The sequence below is a fragment of the Pteropus medius genome, unplaced genomic scaffold (assembly GCF_902729225.1).
Source record: "Pteropus medius unplaced genomic scaffold, Ma_sr-lr_union100, whole genome shotgun sequence".
Classification (NCBI taxonomy): domain Eukaryota; kingdom Metazoa; phylum Chordata; class Mammalia; order Chiroptera; family Pteropodidae; genus Pteropus; species Pteropus medius.
Genome location: NW_024344374.1, coordinates 6,056,051 through 6,077,360, shown reverse-complemented (window position 1 = coordinate 6,077,360; position 21,310 = coordinate 6,056,051). Strand labels below are relative to the sequence as shown.

The 21,310-nt window shown below is 40.0% G+C and overlaps 2 protein-coding genes across 5 annotated transcripts in view; one reads left to right on the top strand and one right to left on the bottom strand.

The window, feature by feature from the left end:
- The window catches only part of SUSD1 (sushi domain containing 1), a 189,126-nt gene extending 169,940 nt beyond the window's left edge, over window positions 1-19,186 (top strand). Inside the window, exon 18 of one of the 4 annotated variants that reach the window (XM_039870715.1) lies at window positions 17,510-19,186. Coding sequence is in view for 3 of the 4 variants with exons in the window: in XM_039870711.1 (XP_039726645.1) it covers window positions 2,833-2,981 (149 nt within the window). In the remaining variant the exon portion in view is untranslated. Of the gene's footprint in view, window positions 1-2,187; window positions 2,740-2,832; window positions 3,152-17,509 lie in introns of those variants that run through there. The other 3 variants (XM_039870711.1, XM_039870713.1, XM_039870714.1) reach the window with 3 other exon arrangements.
- UGCG (UDP-glucose ceramide glucosyltransferase) overlaps window positions 18,613-21,310 on the bottom strand; it is a 30,066-nt gene continuing 27,368 nt past the window's right edge. Inside the window, exon 9 of the mRNA XM_039870740.1 lies at window positions 18,613-21,147. Coding sequence (XP_039726674.1) covers window positions 20,977-21,147 — 171 coding nt within the window. The 3' untranslated portion in view covers window positions 18,613-20,976. The remainder of the gene's footprint in view (window positions 21,148-21,310) is intronic.

Genomic DNA, 21,310 nt, shown 5'->3' with positions numbered 1-21,310 from the left:
TGACAAACGAGGAAGTGTGATCTTTGACTCATCCATTCGTTACACAACTAATCGGCACTACAGCACTTGGGTGTTCACTGTGTGTCGGCATATGCCAGAGCCGCACCTCTCCATTGCTGGAATAGCTTGCCCAGCTGGCTTTTGAAGCATCAAAAGATGTTTGTTGATTTGGAAGAATCCATGCCTTTTCTATTATCTAATGAGCTATGTCAAGCCTGCCATTTCTATTTGCTAGCAATTCTTCAGTGTGAGAATTTAGTTGTGGGCTGATGTTATGTCTTGGGCAATTCCTTTGAATTTCTCTGGAGCCACCCCTGTTAATGTGGCTTGTCCTTAGGATTAAAGTCTACTTACTATCAGAAGGCAAACACCTGTCCTCGCAATGAACACAGCTAAAATTATAGTCAGAGATTCACATCTCATCCTCTTTCTTAGGCTCTCAAAGGCACAATTTACTTTTGGCTGCCATTTTTCTGTCTGAATTATCTCCCTGCCATCCAGGCACTCTAGACCCCATCATTGTTCTGTCACCTGACTGCTACTCTAAAGTTTTGCCATACTTGGATCCAGCTCCTCCATCTTTTCTTTTACGGTCTACATCTCTACCTATAAAATGCTCTTTACTCTCCACTTGACCTCACACTCTCTGCTCATTCATAGCTTTGGCTCATGTCTTCTTACCGCCTGTTCTCTGTCATATGCTCCTCTTATTAATCGCTCAATGTCTCATATTAAAAAATCTTCAAGAGACAGACTCTGATTGGTTCACTTAGTCACTGGAGTGCCTACTGCTCAATTTATAGACCAAGGTATAGGTGGCTATCCTTGCATGAGATGCCCATTCACTTATGGCCAATCTAGAGGATCAAAGGTATCAGCATGGGACCTAAGGAGAGAAAGCCTTAAAAGAGGGTCATGAGTGTGAAGTTGAGGTCATTAAGACTTCAGGACAACCAGGTTAACCATTTTAGTTTAAATCCTAACTCCACAACTTCCTATATGACCTTAACAGGTAAGCCTGTCAGGTATGCAGACATTTGTTGTACCTGATCTCTGAGGTTGTTTACAGCCCTGGAAATGTAATTTAGTGATTCCCCCAGATCTCAATAGCACATCTGCTATTCCGGGCTACTCGTCCTGTCTCCTGTATGATTGCCACATTTACCTGCTATTCTAGATAGAAAGACCACTGTCTCTCTTTCCTCATCATAATGGGTTTTATTATTGCGTCAACTGGTAGTCCTTAATAGACTCAGGATGTTGCCACGTGGGAGGCAGAGTGTTGAGAGGACAGAATGCTTGCTCCTGTTTCTTTACGCTGTCATGGAGGAAGGGAGAAAGTATGGGCAGACACGCTCTACTCCTGTATCCTTCACGAAGTGCTCCCCAAGGGGATGAGAGTGACTAACTGGAATAACAAGAATGGGAAAGCTCTCTTTTGGATCCGATTACTCTCAGAAAACTCAGGATATCTGCTCCTCTACGCAGTGAACATACCAGAACATGCTCTGCCCCTCAGAGAGGGAGGAATACAATTTGGGGTGGGGGGATATATAGTAGAAAGTCAGTTCTTGATCTCTTTAATTAGCCACAAAGCTAGCATTTTGATCTTGCTATGTTTAACTCCTATGATTACATATCCATCACTTTGGAAGTTGGCTTAAGAGCGTGAAGTATGGTTAATTAGCACCATATCCTAATTAACCATTCCTGAGCCTGCGTACTTGAGAAAGGATGTCACTCCAGTTCTGAGTACAGAATAGGGCGGTTTGCCTTAAGGGTCCCAAAGCAACCTGAGCAAAGGTCACTCAGTAGGGATACTGGCCTCCTACCAGGGAGTCCCAGGCCCATGACTCAATCAGGAAAGATGCACCATTTCTCATTTTCCTCTGTTGCTCAATAAAGTGCAAAATGTACTAGTTTTGGATTCAAGGATTTGAACTCAAACCTCGGCTCTGTTGGTTCCCAGTTGCATGAGTCTACCTCTGAGTCTCAGTGTCTCTGTTTTTAAAATGGGCCTAACAACACCGACCACAGAGAGCCCTTGTGAAGGTTTCATTCAATGAGAAAATAAATGGGAACCGCTTTTTTAAACTCTACAGATAAGAATGGTTGCCATCAATCCCACCGAGAATGAACACACTATACTCTCCTTACCTACCCGCCTCTCTCTGCTTTTCCTGCTAGGTCCCGGTAGTTCTTGGCTGGAAGTTAAAAAGATGCAGTAATTCTCTCCATGACTGTAGCATTGCTAAGTGTTCCATGAGCCCATTGATACGAGAAAAAGGAGAACTGGGGCCTTAACGTGGCTAACAGGGGCTAAATTTGCCTAGCAGGTGGGAACTCTGAAAACAGTGAAAAGTACACTTGAGAGAATCTTTGGCTGCTCTTATCATCTGTCAAAGAAATATAGTCAAACTTGAATCCACACCAAGAAGATACTGTCATGTGCCATCTTGATTGATTTGAATTTGATAATTTTTTCAGTCAAATACCATAAAAATGATTAGTAGTGACTTTTAATATATTAAAAATTGTGCATAGAGAGCCATGTGAGTTCTTTGCCAACAGTCAAACCAGGAATGAGACTGTTATCCACCTCTACTACCCCCGATCTAGTCCAAGTCTCAGTGTCCCACGATGGTCTCTTCATCAGCCTTGTCTTGGCCTTAACTGGAACCCGTCTCAAGTTCCTCCTTAATAAAGCTTCCCTACCGTTGTCAGTTTGATTTTCCTGAAGCACCACTACGATTATATCAGTTCCCTGCTCAGAAACCTGTACTAGTTGTATAGTCACACTTTCTAGACTTGCTTTCCATTCCTTCTTTTTAGGTACCCTTCAACTCTTTCAAATGGAAGTTGTATCTATATGGATCAGCCAGAGTAACCAGGTGCAAGCAACGGACACTGTCTCTGGATATTGGGTGGTTTGCAGACTAATTGACAAAACCAGAGGATCAACCACAGTCTTACATTTCTAGGGGCCCAAAGCCATGTCACAGAACAGGCTTTATAGGAAAAACCCTTTAGTTGTTTTCCCTGAGCACTAACCTACTTCCACTTCTGTGTCAGAACTTCGATTTTATTGCAACAACTACTGTTGCCAGTATCTGTGACATCTCTTCACCAAGAATTAGGTTTTGAGGGGTTTGAAAGCCAGATACTTCTTCTACCTTATTGATAGAAATAAATATATGTACATGCAGTGCTGCTTCCTGATATTGCTCACTTCAAAATCAGCGTCTCCGTGGATAAGTCTTATCGATGGAGTCTGGATTACATGGTTATGCCACAGTTGACAGGAAAGCTAACTAAGGGAGTTTTCTTAGCTTTTACTTTAGGAGTCAGGTGTGGGGGTGGTGAGACTTTCAGGTAGTACATTCCTGAAACATAGTAAAGGTGGTTGAAAATTGCTGGGCAGCCAGAAAATGTGACAAATATCTACATAGAGTCACCCTGATTTGCCTAATATTAATATGTAGCCTTCTCTTTTTTCCTTTTACTATTATTATTTTTTAATACTTCTTAATTTTTTATTACAGTTGGCATACAATATTATATTAGTTTCAGGTGTACAACATAGTGATTACATAATTATATAACTTACGAAGCGATCATCCCAATTAATCTAGTACTCATCCGACACCGTATATAGTAATTACAATATTATTAACCATGTTCCTCATGCTATACTTCACATCCCCATGACTAGTTTGTAACTATCAGTTTGTACTTCTTAATCTCATCCTCCTTTTCACTCCCCAAACCTCCTCCCATGTGGCAACCATCAACATTTTCTCTGTATCTATGAGTTTATTTTGTGCTTTAGATCGCACACATAAGTGAAATCATATGGCATTTGTCTTTCTCTGACTGACTTCACACAGCACAATACCCTCTAGGTCCATATTGTTGCAGATAACATATAGCCTTCTTGCATATTTAAACTTACTCCTGCCTGAGATAATGCAACTATCCCCCAAATGAAAACAGGCTTATCCTCTGTCTAAAAAGAAGACAAATCAAAGTCTCATCAGTCAGGGCACTCAGCCTTAGGAGCAGGATTTCTGAGTGATGTACATTCTTTTCTCTAGTTCCATCTGGATTCTATCTTTATATTGTAAAGATAGAACCATCATCACCACAAACCTCCAGTTAAATTACTAAGGGGCTAGCAAAGAGGGAAAAGGTACAATTAATTATGACACAGCAAGGAAAAAATACAAGTACATATTATAGCCTTTCCACCCACATTAAGTGGTCAGAGCTGGTATTTATGTCTTCTTTCCTCCACCATCCATTCCATGCTCCTTTGCCCTCAGTTAGTATGTTGACTGGATGATTCTAAGGCTACTTTTTATTTAAAACATCACTGAACAAAGAAGCACTGGAACATTGTGAAATCGTGTGTGTGTGTGTGTGTGTGTGTGTGTGTGTGTGTGTGTGTGTGTTTCTGCCTCTGGCTCCTGACACAGAGTGCCTAACACCCTTGTAAACTTTTGAGTGGGCTCCTGGATGGCTCTTGCATGTGGGCTGATCACCAGAAAGATTAAGCCAAGGTTAGAAGCTTCGAATTTTCGGCTCCACTCCCATTCTCCAGAGAGGGGAAGAGGGCTGGAAATGGAGTTAATAACTAATCATGCCTACGTGATGAAGCCTCCATAAAATCCCAATAGTATGAGGTTTGGAGAGCTTCCAGGTTGGTGAACACATCCACGTACCAGGAAGGTGACTCACTCCAACTCCATAGGGACGGAAGCTCCTGAGCTAGGACCCTCCCAGGCCTTGCCCTATGTATCTCTTTATCTGGCTGTTCATCTCTATCCCTTATCATATTCTTTAATAAACTGGTAAACCTAAGTAAAATGTTTTCCCTGAGTTCTGTGAGCTAATCTAGCATATTAATTGAACCGGGGCGGGGGTGGGGAATGAGAGGTTGTGAGAACTTCAGATTTATAGCCTATCTGTCAGAATCACAGATGACAACCTGGGCTTGTGCTTGGCATCTGGAGTGGGATTGGTCTTGTAGGATGGAACCTTTAACCCATGGGATCTGACACTATTTTCAGGTAGGCAGTGTCAGAATTGAATTGAGTTAAATTGCGGTCCGCCCAGCTGGTGTCTCAGAGGACTGCCTGCTGGGAGAAACCTTCACATTTCTGGTATCAGAAGTGTTGTGGATGTGAAAAGAGAAATACACAGGAGAAAAAACTGTTTTGTTTTTCCTCACAGAAGTGTAAGGTTTATCCTGAGTTTCAGACATTTCCCTTTCCTGCCTCCATTGTAAAACAGCAACCCTATTTCTCTTTGATAATCGGTATAAACTTTTCTAGTCAACCACAAAGCCCCCTTTTGCTTGTTCTTCAAATGACATGATGAGCCCCCAATGACCAAGTGACCGTTTTAGCTTTTATTTCAGCGTCATCATTTTTGTGTCCCTGGTAGAAACAACCTTCTAAACTGGCAGAGCTCATAGCTGTAGAAATGAGCATCAAAATTTTCCTAAGTGGGTCAACAGATGTAATAGTGAGAAATGACTCATACACCATTTCATTTTTTTTCTTGCTTTCCGTCCTGCTCAATCTTGGAAGTATTGTAGGTCATGAGTAAAAAGGTCAAAACAACATGCTAACATGTGGTATACGGTGCCTCCAAAATCTAAAAAGGTCTGTCAAGGAACACGCTTCTTTCTTAATGGTGAAAATTGCACCTACTTCTTCCTTTAACCATGATATCCAACTCCCTGGACTTTATGAGGGATTGATATATTAATGGAATGGCAGCCCTTATGTTTTCATGGGATACCTCGCTCACTTTATACACATATGTATCTCTCCCAAGATAGTTAAAGCACCTGCTGTATCTTGACCTCCAAGTCCTATTAATGTGATGTCATCAACATAGTGGGCCTACATCATGTCTGTGGAATAGGACAAAAGTAAAGATGGTAGCACAGAGGCTGAGCTGATGTAACGCCAAGGCAAGACAGTGAAGGTGGACAGCTCTGCCTGCCAGGTGAAAGCAAATTGCAACTAATACTTTCTCCTTATTTGAATGGACAAAAAACAGTTACCACATCCATAGATGAACACCAGATGTTAGGAACTGTGATTTGCTCCAGTAAAGAAACCACATTTAGAAAAGCAGATACAATTTGAGTTACTACCTAGTTAAGCCTATAATAATCCACTATATATTTTTGAGAACTGACAGCTACCTAGGCAAAGCAGATATGTTAAAAAGAGATATGAAGGTAATTTTACTCCTGCAACTTTCAGCTCTTTTTAGATTGCACACACAGTTCTGAGCATCTCCAGGAATGTAGCGTTGCTTTTGGCTTACTCTCGTGGTAGGGAGGGGACGCTCTAGAGCTTTGCTGTCCAATACCATAGTCACTAGCCACATGTGGCTACAGAGCAGCTGAAATGTAGTTACTCTGTGATGAGATGTTCTCTAAGTATAGAATATGCACCATATTTTGAAGACTTAGTACAGAAATAAATATATTAAGAAGTTGTATATCGATTAGATATTGAAATGATACCTTTTTGGATATATTGGGTTAAATAAAATATACAATTAAAATTAATTTCAACTGCTTTTTTTACCTTTAAAAATAAGGCCACTAAAATTTTTTTAAATTATATACATGGTTCACATTATATTTTTATTGAACAGTACTGCTTGAAGGCTTAATTTGCTTTTCTTAGCGTAATAGCTATTATAAACGGGGCTAGGAAGCAAAGTTGGAAATCATGCCAATTACTAAATCCATCTATTCCAGCTATATCCTCAACCACAAGATGGGTTTAGCCTCATAGGGCCCAAAGTGAGGCTGACTAGAATTAAAGCATTTATAATGTGATCGCCATAGGCTGCTACTTGACTGGTAAATTTATAGTGACATTCTAGTTTCCCATTATTTCAAAGCCAAAGGTTTGGATATTTTTCCCTCCAAGTGTATGTTTACCTTGATAAATAGCTATCTCTTTGGAGAAAATGAGGAGGAAGAGGCTCAGTATAAACTTGCCATGTTATCAAAAGTCTTTTGTCAAGGGTATGCACCTTTCATTTAAGGGGCTCAGAGTTTTGAAATAAACCAGACCTTGGGATTGAGTCAGGAAGTGGGATTCTGTATTGTAGTGGCTCAAGTAAGGTCTCTTTCTACCCAACTCGAGGTTTTTTTTTTTTTTTTTTTTTGGTTCCATAAATCAAGTAAAACCTTGTGGTAGGCTGCCTATCTGTTTCACTTCTGGATCTTCTGATTAATTAATTAGATACCATCAACATTAGACCATTCAGATCACCACTATAGTATCTTTACCAATTACAATAATTATAGACACCATGCCTCTGATGGTTAAGTGTGGTACTTGGACTTTCTCCAGTACCCTACCCCCATCTCATCACTCTTGTCAGAATCAGAGAGACTATTTTACACAGGCAGTTCCTCCCATCTGCATCTTTGGTCTACATGTGATTTACAAAGATTCTGGCTTTCCTCGAACCAAGATATTTCTCAACGGTTTGATGATATAAGTATACTCTTGATCTTTAATGGGAGCTATGCTGAATCACATGTAATAAATCTACTCCAAAATCTCTGACTTCCTCAACTTTTCTATTCCTTCCTCTCCATTATACCCAGGAATTTCTGACTTTTTGGCCTCCTTTGGTGGTCTATTTTTGAGTCAGTTTCCAGTCAGTCAATTGTGATAAACAATTAGACTCACTCCCAGCTGCTGGAGCTAGGATTTTCACCCAAAATTTCTGGAAAGAAAACAAACAAACAAACAAAAACACGATACTGAAAAATACAGCCTAATCTTATTTATATGCTTCTTTTTTGGTCAAGCCCTTAATCCCACGCACATTCTACACGTTTTTGCTGACAAAAATTAGCAAAAACTTAAAAGTCTTTTGATGTCTTGTCCTTCTTCCTGGTTCTGGGCCCCTGGGAACATGCTAGGATACAATTCTGTTTGCACTAAGTTTGAAGACAATCAGAGATGATAAGGATGAGGCAAGAAAGAGAGGGGCTACCTCTTGCAAGGTAACTCCCTACAGAAGATTATGGATGAGGAAGAAACTTTTCTCTACCCTCTAGGTTCTTTTGACTGGTCTAATAATCAAACAGAAAGACTAATCAGCAAGAGAAAAATGACCAAATTTAATTACATACATATGTGTGGTTACTCTGCATATATGAGAGGTTTTAAGGCAGGAAAAATGACATTCTGAGCTAAGGTTCACCTTGGGGCTTCAGCAAGGAGGAAGGTCATTGCAGGATGATAAGAAGAGCATATGTTCAGTAAATAGAAGTTGGCCCTGACCTATAGATAGGTCAAAAAGTTTATTTCTGATAATCTCTTATTATGGGCAAGGCCCATAATAAGATTAATTCAAATTCTTTTAGTTAAGTTGGGGAGAGGGGACAGAAGTTTCCCTTCAGCCTGCAAGGTCTTGGTTGCCTTTAGCTCAAAACAATCCACATACCATTACAGCACATCTTGGGATGACTTTCTCTGAACCCCTACAAGATCATATGGGCTCCCCAGTGGAGAGGAGGAGGAGCTGTATCTGCTGGCAGAAAGTTCAGTGGGATTGGGGATACTCTGAATTACATGAATCACATGAATCCCCCCTAGCAAATCAATTTTGGGGGACCTACTTCTTTCTGGTCAATGCCATAACTTTTGCAACAGACCTGATGAAGCTATGGACTCAACTAAAGTTTTAATTTAACATGCTGCAGAATCAAAGTTTGAATATTAAGTAGCAGCAGGAAAAGTGAAACTAGTCATCATGTCCAAGAGTGAGTAGGAGATGGAACAGAAAGACAATGTCAGTAGTACTGAAAGCCAGTCATACTCAGGATTGTAGTGATGTCCTGGAGAGGCCAGGTAAAATAAAGGTAGGAAGTCAGATGTAGTCAGCTGTGATCCTGACATGACTTTTTCTTGGGTGTCAACCTCCTGGGACTTTGGGAGGTCACACCCTCATCAGGCCAACTTAAGGTTGGTCTGGAACAAGGAAGGGTTCCTACTGTAGAAAGTGAGCAGTTTATAAGTGGCACATTCCCATCTGACTTGCACAACGGGGAAAAAAAAAGTTTCTAGCCATACTCATAGGGGCGGGGATGGTTCCACAAATAAACAGAATTCCTCATTAGAATTAGAACAACTTTCCTGTTGGTTTCTGTACCTTCGAGTTCATTATCATTACAAACTCATTTATCTCCACATAGCATCCAGAGAAATCTAACACAAAACCTTCAAGATAAAGCCTAAATTCTTCATCCAGGATTTCAAGGCTCAGCACACTCTGGCCCTGCCAACCTCTCCATCTTCATCCCAGTGTCCCCACCTGCATCCCTACTCCTATTCTCAACTCTACAGCTTTCCAGTGACCCTGAACTTCTTACAGGCCTCTGTAACAGAGTGGGAGAAATATTCTTTAAAATAAGTGCACAGGCTTCTAATGAGGGTGGATTCTATAAAAGGAAACAGCATAATCACAAGCTTTCCACTAGTCTTCTTTATTACTAGGAGAGAAATTTTTCCTTTTGTTCAGCTGAGCACCTTGATGGGGGTTGGATCTGCAGGGGTGAGCCTAGAGCTAAGTTTGCAATCTGGTTAATTTGCCCTGTGTAAAGAGTGAGACGAATGGGTAGGAACCAGAAAAGGATGAGGAGTTGAGAAGGTAAAGAAAGGAGACAGCTAGGTTAGAGGAAGGGGAGAGGGATGGTGGGGAGGGAGAGAGAGAGACAGAAGGGGTGTCACTGCCAGTAGTAAATCCTATGTGAAAGAACATACTTTGCATGTCCAAGAAGCATTTTTAAGTTGTTTGCTGCACACTATGTAGTGGCATTGCAGGCCACCCCACAAGACTCCTAAACCTCGACAAAGCTGGAAACCATAGTTACTTACCCTTTTTCTGTCACATCTCCATCCCTAGGTTTTGAGGTAACTCAGAATTTTAGCCAAGGCTATTGAAATTTCCCCTTATCTGATTCAAAAATTATTATTCCACGTCACACTAGCGTCATCCATTTAGGTCATGTCTAATAAATACAAGATTCATTATTCACACTGTTTTCTTGTATTCTTTGTTTTCTCTTATGCAGAGATTTTTGTTTGGAGTTATTTTAGGGGGTGGTATACTTTCTGAGGTCCTACATGTCCAAAAATGCTTTCTCTTTGCCCTCATATAATAATGTTTTGACTGGATATAAGTTTTTGAGATCATTATCCATTTTCCCCCCAACAGCCTATAAATATCATTCCTTTATCTTCCAAGAGCCTCCAGTATTGCTGGTAGTCCATTGATGGCCTGACTTTCCTTCCTTTGTCAATAAGTTGCTCTTTCTGGCTGATGAGCATTAAATTTATCCCTGAAGGTCAAAAATTTCACCAGGACACTATTTGTGTGAGCGTGTGTCTTTTCATTACATCCCCCTGGGACTAGGGAGTCTTTTACATCAAAACCATTATCTTTCTCCTTTCTCCTTCTGGAACTGCTATTATTAGACTATTAAGTTGCCACCTAATTGGTCCTCTTTGTCTTGTTTTGCTTTGGATTATTGGGACATCCCCATACCCTCAAACAGTGATTTGGTTTTCAAAGATAATCTTTCTCTTTAATTTCTACATTGAATTTCTAAATTTAGAAGTCATGCTTTTTAATTCCATAATTTCATTTTTTATGCTCTAATTCAATCTTCTTAAAAGTTCTCATTATGTTTTAATTGAATTTCTCTTCTGTGCCTCCCATTAATTCTGCCTCAATTTATCCATATATTCTGGCCATTCTGTTTGGTTTGTTTCCTAAAAATGACATGTTCCCTTTTTTTGTAATAACTTTGACCTGATAATTTGGCAAGTCACCTGTTGAAATTCTTCAAGCAGTGGTGGGTGGACTAACTGCCACTGTAACAGGGGCCAGGAAGCAAGGACTTTTCTATTGAGGCTTTTGCGGGTAGGTCTCTGTTCTTAGGTGCAAGAAAGCTAAACCTTTTTCTAGTGCTGCCAGCATCAGTGAAATCATGGCAGATTCCCCAGAGAAGGTCACAGTAGGGACGTAAGGCAGCCAGATCTGGACCCTCATCCCTGTGTCTGGACTCTTCATTCGGTGGCTGAATTTTTCTGGGTAGGAGGAACTGCGATCTGAAGTGACCATACAGGTTGTCACTTTCCTAGAATTCCCTAAGGATGGGCAGTGTAGCATGGCTGGCCCAAATTAGTAGGGACTTTGAGGACAGAGACTGCTTCCTACATTCACCTGGCAGTTTTGGTTCAATCACATTGGAGAGCAACTTCCTTAGGCTAATGCATGAAAACAAAGTACAAATTTGAAGTTCCAATTATGCTGGTGAGAAAATTTTAAATTGCTAAAAAAAAAAAAAAAAAATTGAAAACTTTCTGTTAGCGTTCCAACCAGTGTTTCTCTGCCTCTCTTTCCCCTGTTACCACACCTCTCATTTGCCAATCTACCTCTGCTCTTCCATATGGCCTGCTTTGCAGACTCCTGTGTGTTGTCGCAACCTCTGGTGATTGCATTTATACTGGGCCACTATTTAGTTCCTGTTTAAAATTCCAACGTATGGATGGGGGAGGATTCCCCTCATACCACCAAGCAATGCTCAGGACACAAGCTGGGTGGCCAAGAATTCAACTCATTTCTGATACTATCTACCTGGAAATACCTTTAAATCCCACAGGTTAAGAACTCAGTCCTACAAGCCTGCCCCCTCCCTTTCATTTCAGATGCCAATCGTAAGTCCAGGTTGTCATCTATGCTTCTAACTGACTGGCTATAGATTGAAGGTTCTCATACCCCTTCCTCCGGTTCAATTATTTGGCTGGAGCAGCTCACAAAACTCAGAGAAACATTTTCATTTACTAGATGACCAGCTTATTATAAAAGGATATATATAACTCAGGAATAGCCAGATGGAAGAGATGCACAGGGCAAGGTGTGGGTAAAGGGGTGCTGAGCTTCCATTCCCTTTCTAAAGACACCACTCTCCCCAAATCTCCATGTGTTCCCCAACTTGGAAGCTCTCTGAACCCCATCCTTCTGAGTTTTCATGGAGGCTTTATTACACAGGCATGATTGATTAAATCATTGGCCATTTTGGTGGTTGATGCAACCTCCAGCCCTTTTCTGGTCCCAGAGGTCAGAGTGGGGGAAAGTGAAAGCTCCAATCTTCCAATCACATGGTCCATTCTCCTGGCAATTAGCCTCCATCTTAGGCCCTTTCTAAAGGTCACCTCATTAACATAACAAAAGGCACCTTTACAGATCTCATTGCTTAGGAAATACTAAGGATTTTAGGAGCTCTTTGCCAGAAACCAATATACATGTTTCTTACCATAGATCACAATATCACAGCCACTTCACCTAGAAATCAAAAAATGATGCCCTAAGGCCTGAGCCTCAACCCTCTTGCCCCCAAGGCCTTCACTTCACTATCCTTGACTTGTGTAAAATACATCCCTGGTGATATATCTTCACTGGAATGTTCCTCAAAGTATACTAGAAAGGGCCTACATCAGAATCTTAGGAAAGTTTATAAAGGTTTAGAATTCTTGTCTTTATCACATGGGGCACTGCAATTGGCACTTAAAATAATTCTTATTCATAATACAGTTTGAGAACCATAGAAGATACTAAGCCATGTGGAAGAAAATTCCGTTTCAGATGACCAGTTCCCCCAGTCCCCCATGCTCACTGCTCTCAGTGCCCAGAGTCATGGAACAGCTCAGAAACTGTCTTTGAATTATACAGAACCAGTTGTCCATTAAAAGAATAATAGCTGGACATGTTCCACCCAGGTAAAATTCTTTGAATGTTGCCCATGCCTTGGGTGCATCCCATTCCACATATGTACATGTTTGGTGCTCTGCTGTGAACACCAGGTTCTCCCAGCCTTCAGATTTTGTGGGTTATTCTTGCAAGATATTCAGTGCAGGCCTGTGCAATGCAGTCTTGCAACTGCCTGCCAAGTCTTGCAACTCAGTCCACTGTCTCTAAAATTTTGGACGGTATTATATGGGCTACAATAGCACTTATATGGGCTACAATAGCACTGTTTATAACAGTCCGAATAAATCAGATTGATTTTCTACTTGAACACTAGAATATTTACTCTGAAGCACTGAGGGCTGAGGGTCAGTTGCCCTAGAAAATATGCAACACTCTCTATCAGATTGTGAACAATTCTTTTCCTCAGGACTTGAAGGAAGAAGAGCAACTTTGTTCACAGGATAACCAAGCTTTCATTAGGGACCTAGCACTTGAGAGCCTTATTAGAGTAACACAAAGAGCTTTTATTGAGAATGTGGCTTTCATATTCATTTTCTCCTTTAATTCTCATACTGACCCCATCCACTGAGGCACAGAGAGGTCCAGGAAGGCAGTGTAGATGCTGGAAAGTGCACCCAAGCAGTCTGCGCTCCTAACCATTATGTGATTAGCTATAGGCATAATATTAGTGATAAAGGCATGTTTATCTTTGTTTGTTCTTTAACTCATTCACTAGAGTGAACTTTGTGTCGGGTCCTAAGCGAGGTGCTTAGAACACAAATGTTACTGACCTCCCTGCCCTTGACATTTTCAATCTAATAATGAACAACTAAAAGGGCAATTAAAATAATGCTAAGGGCTAAGGTGGATCTGAGGGGTGAGGCTGTGGAGGCACAGACATGGGAGTACATAGTCTAAGAAGATAAGTCATAGAGGACTTGGCATCTGAGTTGAGTCCCGAGGGCAGGATGGGGTTAGTTAGAGGAATCGAGGGAACCAGTAGAGGAAGCAACACCCACGAAGGCCCAGAGCAGGAAAGGGCAGATGTCAGAGACACTGCAGGACGTTTATTTGAGGAGAGTTTATGTGAGTGGGGTAGGGTGGTGGTAAGACATGAGGCTGAAGAGGTTGGCAGGGACTTAACCCAAACAGCCTCCCTGCGATGAGAAAAGCTTGGGCTTTATCCTGAAGGTAACATCAAGTCATTTTGCGCTAAAAGTGGGAGCGAAATAACATTTGGGAAAACTGATCTTTGATTTGGACACTTACGTGGGCCATTTAGTTAGTTGCGCAAATGCCAATTATTTCCGTGCCTACTCCATCTTGTCTTGGGAGACATTATCCTAAATGCAAAGATTTTAGCAGTGTTCTGTTTGTAATGTAAGTTGTTTTATATGGTTAAAAAGAAAAGCGATATAGAAAGAGCAATAAGAAAACATCAAGACCCTCATTTAAGTAAGATTAATAAATGGAAGAAATTCCAAGGGCTAAAAATCATACATACGAAAATAGTCAATCTTACCAGTCACTATAAAAAATCAAAATATTTAAACAATGAGGTGCAATATGTTCATCTGTCAAATTTAGAAAGATCTAGAAAATAGCAATTCTGAGTTCTAGCAAAGATGCCAAATAATGAGCAGCTACACACATCCTCTCCGAAAAGCATTTCAGTAATGTGTCAGAACACTGGAAATAATGTATTAACTGTAATTTTTACTTTTCTTTTATTTAAAAATTGAGATGTAGGTCACATACCATAAAATTCACCTTTTGAAGTATACAATTCAGTGGTTTTTAGTTATGTTCGTGAGGTTGTGCTACCATCACCTCTAACTGCAAAACATTTTCATCACTCCAAAAAGAAACACTGCATCTGTTAGGAGTCACTGCCCATTTCTCCTGCCCTCCAGCCACTGGCAACCATTAATCTACTTCCTGTCTCCATGGATTTGCCTATTCTAGACATGTCATACAAATAGAATCACATAATATGTGGCCTTTTGTATCTGGCTTCTTTTACTTAGCATGTTTTCAAGGTTGTATTGTGGCATGTACCAATCTTCATTGCTTTTTCAGTGCCGAATAATATTCCATTGTATGGATATACAATTATACATATTTTGTTTATTCATTCATTAACTGATAGACATTTGAGCTGTTTCCATTTTTTTTGACTATTATGAATAATGATGCTATGAACATTCACGTTACGGGTTTTTGTGTGGACATATGTTTCTCGTTTTCATTTCTCTTGGGTGTATACCTAGGAGTGCTTTTATTCATTTGTTTCAAGCCTTCTATAGTAAATATATACTGTTTTTATGATTTGAAAAGCAATGTGTTACCTTAAAAAAATAAAACACAAGAACCAACAGGCTTGTAGGGTGCCGGTGAGAGTGTTGGTGAGAGTATTTACCATAGCCACTTCTGATTCCTTCCAATAACCATTGGCTCCTTAACATAAACAAAGAAACAAAAACCAGAACTAGAAGATTCCAGAAGAGTGAAACAAAAATTTAGTATTTTACTCATATGCAGATAAATGCTTTTTTAAGCAGAGGGAGGCAATGAAATAGCCAATGCATTTTGCTAACACAATGAGCAGGTGAAAAGTGTTACAGGACGTTTGAACCTGAATTAATGCGTTTCTCCCAGACTATCAATAAAATGCATTTACTGAGTGACTCCTATGTGCAAATACTGGAGGGCAGGGCAGGGAGGGGTGAAAAGAGAAAAGGGCACAAAAATGCCTATGAAGCCATGCCAAGTTCAAGCCCTTAAAAACTGGGAACAACGTGCAGATCTGAAGTAGAATGCCTGACAAAATGGAGCAGACGATAATGTGTAAGTACACGGAGCTTTGGAGAAATTCTGGAATGTGAGTTCAGGGTTAAAAGACAGAGGATCCCAATGCACAGAGAAAGTGAAGATAGAGGGAAAGACAGGAAATTTCAGGGCGAGGAAGCAGCACAAGAACAAGGAAGCTCTGGTTCAGTTTGGAGAACAGTGGTCTGGTGACAATGAGACACAGGGTGGGGCTGGGGTCGGGAGACAGAAGGTCTAATGAAACGAGAAAAGAAAGGACCACCTTCCACTGAGCTTTGAGTAATGCCGAGGAACACGGGGTCAGAAAGAGATGCCAAAGCAGAAGAAAAAGCTCTAGGTCAATATAGGGACGAAGCAGGAACTAAAATAAGCAAAATAAAAACATGAAAAGGTGCAGACTATAGGCAGGGCTGCCGAGCCCCAAACTCCACACTGGACGCCGATCATGGGGGTAGGGAGATCGGTCTAGGAAAAGGTCACAGGACCGGAAGATTTGGATGTACAGTTACCTTTCATCATCTCTGACTTGAATTCTTGAGAAATTCTCACAGCGTTCATAAAGAAGCTGTATTACTCGCCTGCTGCTGCTTCACCTATCATTATCTGAGACAATTCACAAGGGACTGCTATCCAACAACACTGGGGACACCGCAGGGAGCATAAGGAGCATGCCCATTCCAGAATTCACCAGCCCTTCTCATTTATTGCCCATGACCCCACACTTAACCATTTCCTTCTTGAAATCTCTTTCCAAGGCGCCTGTGGCGCTCTTACCATTCTTTCTTCTTTGAAAGGGGAACATACCATCACTATGCTTTACATACATTACTTCCCCATTCCACATGGTACCGAATTTAGGCTCAGAGATTAAGTCAGCTGCCAAAAGTCCCACAGCTACCAAAAGGCTTAGTCTGGACCTCAGGATTGGCAGCCTCTTTTCCTGGATGTTTTTCTCCCACTGTATATGCAAATTTGTCCCCAAGATTCTGTTCCTAAGCTCTCATCAGTTTACACTGTTTTGGGTTATCACATTCAGTCTTGAACTGTCACTTCTATGGAAATTAATTCAAAGTCCTCACTTCTAAACCCACTCCTTTCTGTGCTCCAGGGCTGTGTGTCCATTGTCTGCTGGACATCTCCAGCATTCTGCCCGCGTTCCCTTGGCTGTCCTGGTGTTGGTCAGCCATGAGGGGAGATGATAGAAGTTCCAGGGCTGATGACGAGTGTTAAGGACACAAAGTAAAAACGAGGTGTCAGTGGGAGGTGTGGAGGCAGCGGGGGAAGGCAGTACAGAATACTTCCTCTCCTGGAAAGAAATGGCATCTTTAAATTGTTTAGATAATTATAAATCCATGCTCTTAGCATGTTTGTCTTGATGACTAATAGTCTAAACAGCATCACCACATAAAACCATTCCACAGATGTCCACGGTCTCTGCCAATCCCTCCCAGGACTGGGAAGGGGCCACGCCAAGGATTTAGCATATATTGGTTCTTAGACAACTAGTTTCTTAAGAAACTGTTAAAGAATGGATTTTTGTTTGTTTTTAGAAAATGTGGAGGTAGTGGTTTGCAGATATTAGTATTTTTTCGGCAAATGACTCAATTAAAACCATATCCTTGCAGCTCTGCGGGGATCTTACTTGCTCACCATTTTACAAGGTTCGTTTTCTTTCCAATAAAAAGAAGTTGATGTAGTCAAAATGTAGCTTGAAATGCATTAATTCAGATGATACATCCTTAATAAACTTTAGAAGGAAACGTCTGAACTGTTATTTTCATCTATGTGAACAGTCTTTTTCTGTACCAAATGATGTGTATAAAGCATTTTATCTTAAGCTAGCTTTATAATAATTTATATTCTTGTTCTGCAGGTTTGAATCTGGTTCTCTATAACAACTTTTAAGACTTAGAATATAGGTGGTTATTAAAAATAAGGACTTAAAACATTTTTAGGGTTTATATACCAAGTTTTAAAACTGTTGTAGGCAGAACTTTAAACAAGACCTAGTGGAGTAATGTACAAACTGGGAACTGATCCACGAAGGAGCCACTCCCAGCTTAGCCAGCAACTGTCTATCTAACCCTTGTGATAACTTTCCCAGTGGCTGTCTCAGCTTCTTTGAAGCTTGCCTAGCTATAAAATTCTAAGACTTACCCTCAAACTTTTTGTTGATCATTTCTTAAACTTCAGGGTTAATTACAAATTACAAACTCGGAAGAATGAGCTTCTTCACTGGGTCAAGATGCCAGACCCCTGTTAAGAGTCTCCCCGCCCTCACCTTTCCCTGGGATTGGCCCTCCACTTGGGAGTATTCTTCTCTCACAGGCTGGTGGCGAAACAGGCCTGGGAGTGCTTCTCGCCTGGGAGGAGCCCGCCCTGGACAGTGTGTAGGGTGCGGCTCAGTCTACCCCCCATTTAGGCCTCTGGCAGCAATGTCATTCCATTGCTCTCCTTGGATCTGCCTTTTCTAGCCATTGGAGTTGTAAGGTCTAGATGGCTGAGTTCAGGCTGTGAGCCCAGATGAGAGGGGGACCAAAGGGACCAATGCGACTTTTCTAAATGCTATTATGGGCCAGTGCTTCTCAGGGCTGTCTGCACAGGAGCACAAAGAGCAGAGCTCAGGCTCCACCCCAGATTAAACCAGAATCTCTGTGGGCAGGGCCCGGGCATCCATATTTTTAAAAATGTTCTCCAGATGATTCTAACATGCAACCAATATCGAAAAGCCCAACTTTAAGTCATAAGTCTGCCTGTGGCACAGATAAAAGCAAGATTTCAAAATTAACACTTCACAGAATTTTTCTAATAATTCTGATGCAAATGGTGGAACATGTTAAGATTATAAAAATGTAAACTAAAAGACAGGAAACAAAAATACATCACTGTTAATGTTTTGATTGTATTCAAATTTTATTCTTTGAACAAAAAACTTAAGACAATGATTTTAAATAATAAAACATGGTACATTCTATACACTTTTTAAAGACAGTTTATTAAATTGAGACTCCTACAGTTCTGTTGTGAAAAAAAGTACTTCAACATTTACATTATTTCTTACCATTTTATCATCATTCTAAACTTGCTAGACAAAGAATCACTCTTTCTGCTTAAGTGAAGCTTCACTTTAAAGAAATACTCCACTACCACATAGGGACATACAGACAGAACAGTCATTTTTTATATTTACAAAACACAAGAAGTCTGTCCAGCCATTTTGGTCTTGTTGTTCCCTTGCCCATACTGAGATCAGCAAAAAGCTAAGTAATAAGCAAGATTTCACTTCAGCAGTGCAAAGGATGGCATCAACCAAACTTCATTTAACAAACCAACAAAAAATTACAAACGTGGTCAGCAAAATTCAACTTGTGTAATAGTGATTTAAAAACATAAACACAGAGTGGGTCACAACTAGACTGGTTTTCACTGTGCAACTTTCCTCAGGAAACAATACTACCCATTTCACATAGAAAGGAATATGCATCAAAGCCTTTGTTCATGAAGAAGATGCCCTTCAAACAAATTCATCATAAGGCAAAAAAAAAAAAAAGAATGCAGCAGTTTGGCCCAGAGAAAAGCTATTGTATATAATGTGTATACATAGTATATACACATTTATAGATATATTACAAGTTAAACCATGTGTATAGTCATTAGACAATTAAACGAATTGGCTCAGTGAAGTGGAAAAGTGTTCATTTTCTATAAACATGTAGTTATTGCTAAGATGCTACACATTATGGTTTGACATGGAAACTATAGTAACTTAGAATTTAAAGCTGCCATATTGCCAGTGTCAGCCCTGCCGCAGGCGTTCATATGGACAACATGCCATCCCATCCTATAGAAAAGGCAAAAATTCCACTACAAACAAAAAAAGAAAAGAAAAAGAAAGGCTTATGCACTGTCCCTTACCTATTTGCTTATTTTTAAAAACAAAAACAAGTCCAGTTCACCACAAGTTAAGCACAACCTGACAAGCAAGCTTAGCGGCATGATGGGAACGGAAGAGTGAGATACAGCATGCATTTGCAACTAGCATGGACCTAGTCTATTTTGTCGTACAAACTGGAATACAAAAATCCAATTTAAATAAGACTAGACTAACTGTAACAGTAAAAAAAAAACCACACACAGTAGACTTAGTTTGATAACTGATTAATTTTAAGAGTTAAATTCATCCTGTCCCCTCTTAATACTCTACTGCAATTTATTTATTGATGGCTAGAATATTTACTTACTTAAAAAAGATATTAAATACCTGTATCATGAAATTACATTCTTTTTAACAATAAGACATACTGTGTAAGAAAATAGCTCATGATTGAAATGTGTCTGAAATGCATTTCTCCTCGCAACTATCAAAACATCCACTCACACTAAAACAAACACCCTTACCCCCCACCCCACCCCACACCAAAAAAAAAAGTTAAGGAAAGATGGGGGGGTCAGGTGAGGAGCAGAGAAGGAAAGGTTTACCAGCACAGTGATTAACAATGGTTCAAGACAGAACCAACAAGCGTTGGTCAAAAAGATGCCTTCAATACACGGCTACAATTAAAACTCAACCACTTTTGGTTCATTGCAGTGAGACCAAAAAAATATCTCTCACAGATTCATAGAAATACTAGACTCCAGCTCTTTTATTATTATTGTTGTTACAGTTTTTCTGTTTGTTTTTGCAAGGCCTAGCTACCTTATTACGATTTATATCTGCTCTGCAACAACTACAAGAGGTAGGCATAAAGCATGAAAAAGTTTCTCAGTTAGTACCTTGCTGTGGATTGTTCACTGTTCATCACTATTCCCTTTAGGCAGGAATAGTGATTACCTTCTCCTCTTCTAAACCCCCAAACAAAGCTGCTGCCATCCCATAAATGTTCTAAAAGAATGTACTCACAAATAAGAAACTTTCTCTACTGAAGGATACTGTCAGTGTTTGTTGCAGAGCGCTCAAATATATATATATGTGTGTATATATATATTATATATATACATATGTATATTATATATATATACACACACACACACACACACACACACAAACACATATATATATTTATTTTAAAAAAATAAACGATAACAAAAACCAAACCCAGGTTCCTAGAACCGATTCTCTTGATTCTCTACTTCCACAAAATAAAGTACACCATTTGGCCAAGACTACAGATGTGTTGGGTTTTTTTCCACAGATGCAAATGTCATGCAAAATAAATTAAAGAACAGATACCAAAACGTACATGTGATAAAACTACTGAAGGTAGATCTTTAAAAGCATTTATATAAACATAATTTATAATACTTCTCTTTTTTCCTTTATGTACAGTCACAAAGCTGTAGTTATACATCTAGGATTTCCTCTGCTGTTCCTCCACAGCGCAATCTGTAGCGACCAGTTCTCCAGCTTATAGTAGGGTCCCATAATGCCGACAAAAAAATATATATTGTCATGGATTCACGGATGAACCAAGCTACTGCATAATCAAGTTTTGAAAAACACAGTGTGCCACCCTAGGAATTAAAAAAAAAAACAAAACAAAACGGATTTACTGTCAGACAAAAGACACAGTTAAAAAATTAAATTCTTTGAATTCACTCATTTAACTACACTACATAAAATTAAGTCTGTTCCTTTAGATAATTCAATTGTCATGCTATATTGGTTAAGAAAATG